General features: G+C 41.6%; 1 protein-coding gene across 1 annotated transcript in view; it reads right to left on the bottom strand.

Annotated features, from left to right (window-relative positions):
* LOC309602001 (zinc metalloproteinase-disintegrin-like NaMP) overlaps window positions 1-13,770 on the bottom strand; it is a 30,770-nt gene extending 17,000 nt beyond the window's left edge. The window contains exons 1-5 of the mRNA XM_082335278.1: window positions 13,731-13,770; window positions 7,332-7,512; window positions 4,442-4,542; window positions 3,716-3,792; window positions 1,747-1,825 (exon numbers count right to left, since the gene is read on the bottom strand). Of these exons, the coding sequence (XP_082191404.1) occupies window positions 1,747-1,825; window positions 3,716-3,792; window positions 4,442-4,542; window positions 7,332-7,383 (309 nt within the window). The 5' untranslated portion in view covers window positions 7,384-7,512; window positions 13,731-13,770. The remainder of the gene's footprint in view (window positions 1-1,746; window positions 1,826-3,715; window positions 3,793-4,441; window positions 4,543-7,331; window positions 7,513-13,730) is intronic.
* Window positions 13,771-14,445: the final 675 nt, after the last annotated feature.

Raw genomic sequence — 14,445 nt, 5'->3', positions numbered from 1 at the left:
AGGTCTAATGAACAATTCTGTGTTCAAAGAGACTTCAAAGTCACAGGGGTATTGTGGAAAATTTTACCCATAGCATTTTCCTTAAGAGATTTCTTGAGAGGCCTATAACAGTGTTCAAACCTGCATTGTTCCCTTTCTTTTCTCATGGATGTTTGGTTTCACTTTACCATTTATTTGTCCTCCTGCCCTCACCACGTGCCAACTTTCTTACAGTGAAAAAGACACCAACAAAGTGAAAATTACTAGAGAAAGAAGCGGAGAATTGCTCTCCCTCTTTTGAGGCTACAAGAGAAACAACTCCTGAGATCATAATAAAGTATCCACAATGGAGGAATTCCTTATTCAGCAAGCTGCACAGGTAGGCCTGTTTGAGATTGTCTTTAACCAGGCGTAGGTGCTATTTGCTTTTCACAGGATCCACCCAGGGAGTGAAAGTGATTGGAGCAATCAGAAATGGCATATTTTTCCACAAAGAAGCCAACCCAGTGTTCTTCATGCACGTTTATTTTGCTCACGATCCTCCTGTTCCTGCTAATCTCTCCATGACAAAGAATATTAGGCTTTGTATTCCAAATTACATGTGTTAAAACACATAGCATGACATCGGACAACAAGCTTCAGGTGAGAGCTTTGCTGAAGAACTGTGAGTGCAGTTAATTAAAAAAATAACTTCTACAGTGACTTCCTTTGTGTCTGGATCTGAATAACTGATTTGTCATGGCTCAGAGAAACCACCTGGGGTAACCTGCAGTGCACTGGCTGTGAGCGTGGGTGGTAACGTGCGCCAGTGAGGAAATGTGTCTTTATCTGAATCTCCGATCTCACCGAGATCAGGGTGTAAAAGCAAGTCAGGGAGTTGCGCAGAATGAGCAAAGTCAGGAGGGCAAAGTCAGGAGGTAGAAGGCAGTGGAAAGGGCCTGGCTCCACTCCCTTTTCTGAGAATAGAGGGAAATTCAGCTCAGATAACGTGTTCATCAGCCTCTAAGGTGAAAAGCAGTTGTCTTTTTGAAAGACAAACTGTGTGTCTGATTCTCAACAGGTGTAAATCAATGTAGCTCTGCCAAAGTCACAAGTCACATCTTTCCTGCCCTTCAGAGGCAACCTAAATTACAGTGCTTAGAACGTTGACTTAAAATCTTTTCTCTCTGTCTGATATGTGCTAATATTTCATGGACCCGTGAATCTCATATGGACCTCCTCGAGACTGCAAGTATGAGGGAAGGAAACCTTTTTTTATTACTGTCGTAGTTTAACCCAGTTGGCAACTAAGCACCACACAGCCACTCCTCACCCTCCCCCACCACCACGGTGGGGTGGGGGAGAGATTTGGAAAAAAAAAGGTAAACCCCAGCGGCTGGGGTAAAGACAGTTTAATAGGACAACAGAGGAGGAGAAAATAACAACAACAACAATAATAATAATGATAAAAGAATATATTAAAAAAATGAGGCACAATGCAATTTCTCACCACCCGCTGAGCGATGCCCAGCCTGTCCCCAAGAAGCGATCGCTGCCCCCCGGCCAGCTCCCCCAGTTCATATACTGGGCATGACGCCATACGGTATGGAATAGCCCTCTGGCCAGTCTGGGTCAGCTGCCCTGCCTGTGCCCCCTCCCAGCTGCTTGTGCCCCCGGCAGAGCATGGGAAGCTGAAAACATTATTCTCATCCTAAATCCAAACCACAGCACTACGCCAGCTACTAGGAAGAAAATTAACTCTATCCCAGCCGAAACCAGGACAATTACCTTGATCTGAGGACTTGTTGTTATTTGTCGACCATCATCAGAATAAACTGTTTCAGTATAGTCTCTAGCTAATAGGTGCCTGCAAAGAGTCAAGTGCAATTATTATTCAAAATAAACTGTAGTCATCTAGAAATGAGGCAATTACATAACACACAAAGCATGTAGGGAATTCAAATGATTACTCAGGTTTTTATTAGTATCGAAAAACTGGGGAAGCAAAGGTGCTGGGTGGGGAATTCTGCCTGTTCATAATCCTTACTCAAACAAAGGGATGTTTCTAAAATAAGAAAGCAATTAAAGTCTACTTATTTCATTGGTATAAATTAATCTCTTAGTAGATCTGAAAGTAAATGTATAATTACATATGCAGTATTGATCCTTTTTTGGCCTCCAATTTGTGTAGACATTTCCACCACTCTACAGTGCATGTGAAATGGTACCGTTCTGTTCTCTTCCCAGTTCACCCCCACTGATTATAAATAGCAAAGATCTAGGTCAGTGGAAAAGCTGCCTCATCTGTTTCGCATGTGCCCGTGCATACACGTATGTGTACAAGTGCAGGCGCTCAGAGGTTCTGTGTGGAGATCACACTAACATATATTTGCCCAATTCTTTTGCTCACAGCTTTTTTATAACTTTGCTAGTGCAAGTTCTCGTCTTTGTAATCATTCTATCTGAACTTGATTTTTCTTTTCTGTCTACATAAAGCTCTATTTTTGGACACATCCGTGTTCCTGAACATTCAAAGGAGGACATCGTGACTATGGAATAAATGACTGTATTTCTTCCACCACAGGTAAAGGTGCCTTTGGGTTTCTTACCAGCATGCACATTGTGATTTGCTATGGAAGGCCAGATCCTGCAAGGCTCTGTGCACTCAGGCTCCTGTGCAGCAGAGCGCTAAGCAAATGCTTAACTTTAAGCCAGGGCTGTAGTCTTCCTAAAGCTAGGAGCAAAGCAAGTCTGCTTTCACTTCTGTTTGGGCAGCTACCCCAGACTGCCACAATCCCATTTCTTTTTAAAGAGTGGGATTTAGTACAATATAATTTCCCTCCCCCCCAAATATTTAGATTAGATTAAAATTTAGATTAAAAAAGGGGCAGGCAGTTAATTATAGCCTATATTAAACATGAACTGATTATAGTACTATTGTATTTACACAGCCTTTAGAAAAGTACCTATTAAAGCAGACTTGTTTGATCCCGTGTTAAATATTATGGTGGAGCCAGCAAGCAGAAAATCACAACTGCGCTTTATTTTGCGTTGCTCTGTACAGTTTTGGACTTTGCTTTGCTTTGTTCTGTAACAAAGCCCGCTGCTTCTCTGTACCCTCTGCATGGCCTGTTTAAATGCTGTTAATCTCTGCAGCCAAGGAGGTGAGCTCTCCTTGCTTTCAACTTCCATAAAGCATTTTGTCAGTGCTAATATATATTAGACTACTCAAAGTCCAATAGTGTTAAGGTATGGAGTGCTGGAAGCCAAATTATTAAGGATTATTTCATTTCTCACTACTATTTTCCATTTTTGAAAAGCATATAGAGCCAAGACAGATAGCCCCATTCCATGGATATTTCTCTTGCTCTTCTCTGTAGTTCCTACCAGCATAGAACAAAAAAATATAACCCATAGACCATCCATGGACACACAAAACTTGTGAAACAATATACAAACATTAAACATTCAGCAGATTTAGCCATTTAGGAAATAAATGGGAGAACAGAGTTAGCAGTATAGGCAAGTCATTCCACCACGGTAGTGTCATATGCCTGCATAGTTATTTCACATTACCAAAATAGTGACATGATGCTTTCTCTCCCCTCTCCTTCTTTCATTGGAGTTGAAAGGTGGTATTTACCAAAATACCTCTGTCTTACAGGAGCCTAAGTCCTCTGTCTTTGTACCCTGAGTGCCCCGGAGAGCCATTTACAGTGAGGAATAATGCTCAAGGAAAAAGTTGAACTGAACCTACTTGTTTTTTTGCAGGTGCAGTATGACTTCCTCTCCATTGGCTTTGATTCCATACTCCATTGTGTCATCGTATTTTGTCTGTAAACAGATTTAAGTGTTAGAATATGGACTGTTACAATTTCTGGCCTCACTATGAGCTGGCTGTTATTGAGTTGCCAACTGCATTCTTTTCCTCCTCTTCCCACCAAAAATAAGTATCCTGGCAGTTATAGAATAAGCAGGAGGTCACTCTGTTTCATATTTTTTAATTAGAGGAACAAATTTAACTTTGCAAATGTATTTCTACAATTGTAAGCACATACCCTGCGTATTCAGGAAGGTGCTGAAGCGGATGCTTAAGTTCAAATATTTTCATAACTCTCTTGAAGTATGTCAGAGCACGCTTAGTTTTAAGCATTTCATTTAATTTACTTCAAATTAAAATGTCCATAGGTTATTCAAAATCTGAGTAGCATCAAAACCTACATCTTTGCAGAGATACAAGTACAGAAGACCCACCAATGGCATACAGGTACTTCACTGCATACTGAGCACACCTCACAGCCCGTCTTTACCAGACACGGGATCACTCTTCCAGGTTTTCTCTTTCACTTCATTTTGCAAGATCAAGTGTCTGGCTCCGAATTCTCTTACCCTTGAAAACCAAGGGTACTCTGACTCCAGAAAAGTCTTCCCCATCTCCCAGCAAAAAAAAAAAAAATTTAAAAAAAGTTCTCTCTTTCAATACCTCTTTGTTTCTTTCTACATCTCTTTTATATACTGTGTGCAATTTCCGTGGATAAACTATTTCATATTGCTCAACTCCAGGTAATTTCTTGCTCGTGCTTCCTAGGGAGAAACAGATATATATTTATGAAAACACAGTATTAACTTATTCAGCACCATATTTCATGTCTGTCAAGACTGATTCTTTTGGGCTGTATAGTCGTTGATCTGTTACACCACTCATTTCTCATGTATTGTCTGCACTGGCTCTGGCATGTGCTCGTCTGCTCTGTGAAGCAGTCACCCCCATTATGTGACCTAACACGAGGTTGGCTGCAGTCTGGATTTCAGAAGAGTTGACATACCTGGCTATTTCTAGGTGTCAAAATATTTTACGCAATTCACTTTGGATTTCTTTCTCCAGTAGCAATTAGCGTTTTCGAGTACCAACATGCTAGACCAGCTATGCAAGGTGCAACCTTTGCCTTCACATTTTGCAGATGACATGAATTAAGTTACATGGTTCTATGAAATTAGCGATCTCCAAACCTTAGCACGTGATGACATACAAGTTAAGACTGCCTCTAGATAAGCAAATAAACTCATACAATTCACCACAAGTCTGGAACAAGCCTAGATTTCTGCTTTAGAAAGCTTTTCAGCTGGTCTTCTCACATAAATACTTGTGAGAGTAATAGACACACTCTTACCTATTGAATCGGATTGAGGGTGGTTACCTGCTTGTGACAGCAGAAGGACTGGAGAAGGCGTTTGAACAAGGCTAGGTAAAATAATAGGAGAGAGGCGGTAAAGTAGGACAATCTTGAAGCTGGTAAGGAATCCAGATGCTTCCTTAACTTGCAAAGAAATGGTCTTACTTATAAGGTATGTTTTGTGTCTGCAGTGGCTATAAAGAACTTGTTGAGGAAATACAGTGCTGATGTGCTGATGAAAAGTGTTTCTTTTTGTTTTCTGCTTCTGAGCCTGAGTGAATCTCAACAAAAGTAAATTTATGGCATGACTTGCAGGTGTGGTCAGCACACGTTGCATCATTTGAAGTTAATAATAGCAGCTGGTGTACAGCATTTGGGAAAAGACGGTCGTACAAGGGCTGTGTTAGTTTCCAACAAGGCAACAGCAGGTTTTATATGCCTCCTAAGCTCTTTAATCTCCTCCAAAAGGTCATTTCATCTGAATTGGCAAATTCTTGAGGGCTCAAGAACAAGCACAAGAGCCTGTATTTGAAAAAAAAATCAAAAACAAACCACAAACAACAAAGGGAGAGTGCAACTCCCATTTTAATTGTCTGCCTCAAGGCCAGATTTTTACAAGAGTGGGGCAGCCAATTACTGTAATTTTCTATATCTGGAACAACAGAGCACATCCTCATGCAAATTGTTCCAGTAAGATAAACAGATTAATTCTTCATAATTGGTTTATTTGATTAAACCCTTTCCAAAAATAATTGCAGAATAAACTTGGTTGCATCTTAACAAAGCTGAGTGCTGTAGAGAAAGGCGTGATGGTATAATGGTGATAAGTCCTAGGAAGTTATCTTGCATCAGCTGAGCCATTACACGGTACACAGTAACTATCCGTGCACATGCTGTTAGCAAATACTAAGTGCAAGCTTGTTACTGTAATTTACAATGATGGTTTATATTTTATTTTAAGCATCTAATTAAGTTTACTTTTAAAAAATCTTTTGCTTTGCAGACTTAGTGTTTCTATGACCTTAAAGTACGTTCTCACGTAATGATCACAGCAATATTTTAGGCCTCCCGGAACAGAGTTCTGTGCTCTAATTTTATTTATCCACTCCCTGTTGCAGACTCTTTTTACAAGGCCAACTGTAGCCCAGATGGTTCAAGTTTAGGCTAGATTTGAACAGAGACTCAGAACTAAACTTATCCTTTTCCTGCAGTGTGATACAAACAGCAGTTCGAGGAAAATGGGTTAGTTTTGTTCTGGAACAAATAGTTTCTTAGAGGTAGGTTTTTTTAATCAACTGAATATACTGTCTTTGTCTTGCTTCAGGCATTGTCTTGAGTCAGTAGCTTTAAGGAGGAAAGAAATTCCTTGGGCCTCGTGCAACAGCTAGAAAAAGTGCTAATAAGGAACAAATAAGTATGTACTTTTCCAAGAGCCTAAACGAGGAAGAAAAACCATTAGTGAGGATTTCATTGACAGTGAAGGTTTGGTTTTGTCAAGAAACAAAATATGTAACACCTTAAGCGTTAGTACTGTACATATTTTCAGATATTCTGTGCAACTAATGAAATCGTAAAGATACCTGCCTGAATACAAATTACATGCCTAATTACGTGTATAAAACCTGTGCATGCTTGTGCATGCCAAGCTCTGAAAAAATCTGTTCCCTGTTGACCTGAACTGAAAGAAACAATGCACGTGAAAAAATAAGCGTGGTCTGTTAAGGTTAAGTCATATGAATACTCACAACCTGAAGTATCACACAGATAATAAGGGTGCTAACTATTTTAATTCAGGTAACGTCATTAATTGAATTCAAATAAAAGTCTTTTCTTTTACGGCCAAAGTGCTGTCAGTGTAATAAGTTGTCCTAATTGGATAAATTGTCCGCTCACTTGCAGGGGAAGTACTTTCTTAACTGGCTCACAAAACGAACCGGTTCTGGGTCTGTAGGCAATCTATGGCCAGTTTTCACACAAGTAAATAATTCCCTAACTAGAGAATTTTAGATAATCACTTTGAACAGAAAGAGAAAGAAAGAAACATCCCTAACTTCGGCAATACCATTTTTTTCAATGGCTTTAATTCACTGTTCTTCAGCATTATCTAAATGAAATAATTAAAAATTGATAAAAGCTCTACAAAGTTAACCATAGCAACCGTTGATAAAGGAGTTTAAAAAAAAAAAAAAAAAGCCATACCTTGTTGGAGAAAATGTAGCAAAACAACAGAAACCAGATGTATGTTAGTCATCTCAGTTGCACTTGTCTAGCAGTGGGCTGTGGGCTGAGAAAGCTGGGTTCCCAGGCCGCCTCTGCTGTGAGCCGTCCTTTCTTGTGCAGTGAATGAGAGGGAGTGAGTTGTTCAGCTTTATTCTTGTTCCTATATGAGGAAGTGTTTACTAAAGGTGTTGCACAATTTTCAAGTCACAGAGCGTTACAGCAAGCGGAAGTTCCTGCTGGTTAGTTAATGTCACACGAATTGTGATATATCGATTACTTCTTTGCAATAAGTTCTCTAAAACTGTTCACCAGGAAAAACAGAAATAAATAAATAAATAAGAGGGAGATTGGACGGGTCCTAATCTTGTCTTTTTATAGTCTGGCTGGTAAAAAGCTGCAATAGAATAGAAGGCTACTGGTGAAACACCGTCGGCTCAAGGAATGGGAAGGTTTTCAGGAGGTTTAAGGTAAAACAGGTACTCACGGCTGGTGTTCAATATATATTTCAGTTCTTGCTGGTTACCACTTAATCTGTACAGAAGGGAAAGGTTTAGAACACCAGTAAAGGTACATGTAATTCTGTATCTGTGAATCATATCCAGAACATAAACACTGAGTAGGTCCTTTTCTGCCCCTTCCATCTGTATTAGTAATGTTTGCTTGAGGTTCCTGTCATAAAGTCTAAATAAAAGGGGCTGCAGACAAATGAGTAATCAAGGTGATATCTGTCGAATAATATTCTAAAAATCTGTGCCAGAAGCTTATATCATTGACTTAGCCAGTTGTAATAAAATGGTACTATGTGCTTCTTGGGGCCACGGCTATCAATACAGAACCGCTTTACAGGAGTTTAACTTCTCATATGTTAGAATAGGTATACAGAGTACATAGAACTAGAATGGATCATGCTGTATACCACAGTATATGAATATAAATTTGTATTAGCAATACACATTACGCAGCAATATATATATTCATCTATTACCTTCATTTATAAATAAATATATCTATATAAATCTACAGGAGAATTTTTACTGCCATAACTTAGTAACAAAAATTTACACTTCTGATATAAGTTTTATTGGATAACTATTTCTGTCTCAAGTCTCAGGTATGTGTTGAAAACTTCTGATGTTTTGGACATTGAAATCTGAAATTGTAAATACAAACTTTCCCCTTAGATTTTGCTAAATCTCCAGACATTCTGGGACAGATTGGGAGCTACCAACAAACGGGCTCTGAGCTTTCTTTAAGGATAGAATGGTAGTAATTAAGAGCAACTTATGTGCAATGCTGATTGCAATAACCAACTTCGGTGTAGAACTGGTAATTTAATAGTAAAACTTGATTCTAAGACGAGCCTGATTATCTGTGTGTCTTCATTTTGTTTAGCTATTTACAGTGAGGCAAAGTGATTTTAAAACGGATGTAAAATGCTGCTGAACGGAAGCGGGAGAGCTTCATGGCCCTTTGCATTGCTTTGCAGCGGTGTCGGTGATGGAGGCCGAGTGCAGAATAACTTCTGTCGTTCCCTGTGAGCGCAGTGCACCCCACGCATGTTGCTTTGCCTTCAGTTGCTCTGAGAGATGCTGGGCTGGATGCACGTACAAACCCTACGTGCAGCTTTTCTTGCCGTTTAGCTCTTGGGTCTTCCTTCAGCATATGCGTTTTATGACTGATTTATTCTGGTCTGTTAAACAGTATGCTCTGCTTTGGTAGAAGCAGGACATTTTTACAGAAGATATGGAAGTGTAAAATACTCCTTCACGGGACTTAAGTGTAGACCAGACACATTGTTTGGCCTCCAAGCCTGCTCCAAGATGTGCTCGTGCAAACACTGTGTTCTTCGTGAGCAGTGTTGTGTTTGAACGTGTTTGCAAGTGTTTGAGAGCCCCGGAGCAGGATCTAGTGGCAGGAGGAGGGCCTGAGAGAGGAAAGGGCATCTGTCTGCCGGAGTCCTGGTAACTACCCTCAAACCTCTTCTCTGCCGTAGGACTGGAACCCAGGAGGTCTGGTGAGCTGCAGCAACTTTATTATAACTTGGGTCAATATTAACCTCTCACCTGCTATTATAACACCACCAGTTTTAACCAGCACGGTGCTCTGACAAAGGACACCTTTCTAGATGGTTCTTCTGTCTCCCCTGCGTGCCGCCGGAGCTGAGCCTTCCCAGGACAGAGCTGCAACCTGACACTCCTGGGACAGGAATGCTTTTTGGTAACAACTTCTTTGGGACGTTATAGCTTGGAGACAGAGCGAGCTTACTTTCTGTAAGAAAAGTCACATACCACACCAAACCATGTTGCCATCCCAGGTTATGAAAGAGCACTTTCAGGCAAAGAATTCATGAAGCGTAGTTGTGAAGGATTTGGACAGAACCCTGTCAAGGTGTTCATTTCAGTCGCGGCGAGCATCAGAGAGCAGCTGTGTAATTTAATTTATGTCGGTATCTTTTTTGTTCTGTAAAGATAAAGCTTAGTCTAAAAGGTAGACAAGTTAGTATTTTAGATGTTGTATGAATGGAAATAAGCAGTGCGTTCTTGGACCACATCTTTGCCTTACAAAAATAATTAAGAAGAATAACTGTGAACAACTGGTTTTAAAAATGAGTGGCTGCTATCCAAGTATTTATCTCGGCTCATTCTCTCTGCGTGACGCACTTGAAAACCATGTACTGACCCCACCAGCCTCCTAAGCTAGTGTTCTTAATAAGCTGAGCTTTCGAACAGTATGCAAAGGAGAGTTGCTTTATGAATAGACACACCATCCCAACAAAGAGCTGGCGTTAAGAAGGGAATGTGACGTGGTGAAGGTCTTGGGTAGACTTGAAAGGCAATTGGATGTAATTTGGAAGCATTTGGTGTTTCTGCCCTTGCTTCAGCGATTCCGTAATAGTCTGATTGTCGCTTCTTCCCCCGGAGGTGGTCAAAGAAGTATCTGCAAGGTCTCAGCTGACAGGAAAGCTGCTTCTGACTTTTTGAAACCCCTTAACAATTGTGCAATATCTAAGTGAGCAGTTTTCATACTCATGGGGGGAGTAAAATTGAATGAGAAGTTTGTCTCAATGTTTAGTAACTAGAATATTGGTATTTTTAACTCAAGTACTATCTGCTTAATTAAAAGAAGGAAGCAGAAAATCATGAAATTCACCCCTACGCTGAGGGTCTGCACAAATACTGCCCATGTGAGATTAAACTGAGTATTAAGAGTAAAATGATGGTTGTATGCTGGGGCACTAGACTGAGCTCGGGAAAAATCAGGGTTTGAATCACTTCTCTGCTTCTGCCTTGTCCTAAAGTTCACTTTGAACCAGGTTTGCAAAGGTACTAATGCACCTAACAGGAATTTTCAGGAGCGTATAAACAACATAGGTATCTGTTTCCCCTGCACTTCAATAGATATATGTTCAGCCACCACAGTAAGGACATGCATATAACTACTACAGACAGAGATCAGCAGTTGAGAGAGATAAATTTGTTCTTCCATGTCTCTCCATTTGTCTCCTTCTGCTTTCCCCCCATCTAACCCTGGGAAAGCGTCAGCAAACAGCTCAGCAGCTCTGCCTCTGTGTGCACATCCTGCTCCTCCCGGGAGCACATTCAGGGAAGGAACGTGGTATTTCACAGGCGGCTGCCACCGGACCAACCGTGGGTCTATTGGTTCAGCTCAAATCGTAACCTGCCTTCTGCCTTCCTCCATTTTCTTTTCCCCAAGCTTTAACCCAAGCCAGCCTGCAGGTTATTTTTCTCTGACATACAAACAAAACCATGTGGCTTTTGCATCTGCGTTCCAGCCCTACGCTCCTGTTTGCTTCCTCCGTCTACTTGCAGATGCATTCCAGTCTCCCCACAACCTGCCTCTCCGTGCCAGCCCCAGGCCCTTCCCCTCCATTTCCAGAGCTGATCCAAAACCCATTGAAGTCAACAGAAGACCTTCTATTGCCTTCCAGGGCCCTTGGATCAGCTCTACGGTTCCTCTTTAAAACCTACTCTTTACATAAAGCTTTTTCTTGTGCTTGCCTCTTGTCTCATACATGCCCAAAGTGAATTATCCTTCTTTTCCTCAGCTACCAGTCTTCCATGTTTTGTCCTTCTTATTTTCTGGGTTTCTGTTGAAGGATATAATCAGATGGCTGCTTTAGACCTATTCAGAGTGTTTGGAAAAGTTACCTCCCTTCTAGCTATTAGTTACCGGCTCCTCAGCTTATGTGCTTGGCCACATTTGTATTGCCAGGGTTTAATATAAAGTAAAATGCTTTCACCTAAACTGTGATTGAAACTAACTTAGTGAGCACGAGCCGAGTTATTTTTGGTGTGGTTCTTCTCAGATCACAGTCTGTCATCTGATTCTGACTAATGAAACCTCATTAGCAACTTTTTACCTCTCTGTCACCCTTTTTGCCTTCGACGAGATCATAGACATATACGGTGTGTTCCAAGTATGTTTCTTTCTTCTTTCCTTCCCTTTTCTTCAAAATATAGGACATGAAGTGGTTACTTCATCTTCCTTTTAAATCCCTCTTCGTTAGTTGCATTTTGCTTAGTTCTCCTGCACCCGTATAATATAGTATATACAGTAGCAATCTAATGCAGACTGTCAGTAGTTAATTGAAGGTACAGGACCTTTCAATGTATTTCTCAAGAACCACTGACTTCTCATAACTTCTTAAGATGATTTAAGGTGATTTTTTGGAGATTAATACTTCTCAGAAAACACATGCAACCCCATTTCTGGCTGTGCCACATGTTGTGCAATTGTGTGCACACGTACAAGCTGTTTAATGTTCTCCATCTGTACAGCACGAGTGACAATGCAGATCATTGTGAATTAGGCACTGTGGTCTTAATTCCTTTTTTTTAAGGTGTTGTTTATTATATTGTTTATACTTGTAGTACGTGAGGTCTTGCTCAATTTTGCTAAGGGACGGGGGAATCCTGCGTGCAACAACGTGGTATCTAGCACAATTCTGTGCTGGCTGGCATCCGTCCGGGCTCTGCTTGCTGTGTACAAGGGCAAAGAGTGGCTCAGTTCTTAGAGCTGGGTTTTAGGAGGGAGGAGATACCACCCAAGGCTGTGGGTAGACCTACTAGGCTGTGTCAGAGCTGTGGAAGGCATTGTGCGTGCATGACAAAGAATGGATCCACACCTTGGACCTCCATGAACTGAACCTCATCTCTGCCCATCTGCTCCCTCCTTCACCCCCGCATCGCCCGTGGAAGGTCTTGCACCTGCCTGCCCTGCCTGCTGTCCTGCCGGCCCTGCCACAATCAGGCCTTTCAGCTCCACTCCTTTCCCTCACAGGGAATTTGGAGAGAGCTGGCAAGACACGCAGCTTTTTTCTGGCAAACAAGAAAGGGGAAGCAGAGCTATTTTACCTGGATGACCTGTCGTGGTGTCTCCAGTCTGATGGACTCCAATTGCTTCCCACACATATAGAGTACATAGAGAACATTTTATTGAGTCATCTTACCTCTGCGCTTGAGGCAAGAACATGAACAAAGAAGCAACTGTCCAACCGGCGCTACCTCTGCAGCAGGAGGTTTTTCCTGGCGTAGGAAACTTGATGTAGTTACTGACAAAGAGCTCCCAGTGCGGACAGAGCTACCCACCAGCCAAGCTGTGCTTTGGACCAGCAGAGTAAAGGTGCCTTCCACTTGAGTAAAACAAGCCCTACAGGTACAAGTACGGTTGTGTCTATGTCAGGATGCCATGTCTAGCACAGCAGTATCTTCTTTACCCCGATTAACATCCTTATCTGATACAGACTACATACTATAAATAGCCTAGGCTTTTATAGCAACTGCAGCTCCTCTGTCTGTAGCCTAAGACATCTTCTTGGCCCAGTCTGCTGTCTGAAAGATGTGTGGGATTTGCTGTTCATTTTCAGTAGCTGCCTTTTGCTTTTTAAGGCCTTGAGCCTATCAAAGAACTCCCCCCAAAACACCTTTAGACTGCTTCAACCTCCAACATGTAGATTGTATATTCTCCCGATGGCTGTGAAAAAGGTCTTCAAAAGATATAAAGCAGTCAAAAGTCAAACACATTAATGACCTCTCTGAAATTATCCTGGTCTCCGTGATATCAGCAGCATAACAGCGAGCAGTTAGGTGCGTACCCACTTCACACGAATGCAGGGTAGCTGAAGCCATTTCCCAACCCACTTAATCCAAACAAAAAGAAAAGATGTGTGGAAATAAGTGCATGGCAGGTACTCTGCAGTAAACCCCACAGTCACGTTTCATTGCACAGTGAGAGGCACCGGGACCTGCAGTGAGCAAGCACGTTCTTTCACACTGAGATGAAAGCACGTGTGCAGAGGTAACTGGGAACGGGGGTGAGCTGCAGGTTTACTCCGTACCTTACCTTGCAATAACTTACTCATATGTGCATGCTCTTAAGACCACTGAGAAGGGAGGCTAGTGAGACGCAGCTGCCACCAGCTAAGTTGCATGACATCTTCTGCTGACTTCCTCACGGAAATGCTTGCTGTGATGAATGTATTCAAAAATGACATTTGCCTTTTGCTTCTTATGTTAACTGCTTCCTCCTTTTGCTTCCAGCTACTTGTGAGTCTCAACCCAGGAGAATAACAACGGTGGCTTTCTGGTATTCCCTCGGTTACCTCTGGAGCCTTTGGAAAGGCTGTCTGCTCAGAGATGATCTCTACCCACAAGGGTGAGGAGACAATTCTCCCCACTCCCTCTCAACTGCAGCCTTCTATAATTATCTGTGGCTTTGCTTATCTTCTTTTAAGCCCGTCTGTGAAGCAACAGACACGGCTGTGAGCGGCCCCAAATATTTCTTGACGCTATCCTTTCAAGACGAAAGGGCCACTGAGCAGGTGCAAATGCAGTTAAGACCGTCTTATACCTCCTTCTTATTAATAAAAATCAGATCTCAACAGTCTAATAATACCTAGCTTTTATAGAATGCTTTTCATCAGTAGGTCTTAAAACACTTTGACGGTAAGGTTAATATTTCCCCATCTTACAGGTAGGGAAGCCTGGGATGTACAAATTGGGTGGTTTGCTGTAAGTGTCCCCCCAGTCTGGTGGCAACCTTCTGGACCAGACCTATATCTTCGAGATTGTAT

Source organism: Platalea leucorodia (assembly GCF_965183815.1).
Source record: "Platalea leucorodia genome assembly, chromosome: W".
In the NCBI taxonomy this organism is placed as follows: Eukaryota; Metazoa; Chordata; class Aves; order Pelecaniformes; family Threskiornithidae; genus Platalea; species Platalea leucorodia.
This window is presented reverse-complemented; position numbering and strand designations above follow the sequence as displayed.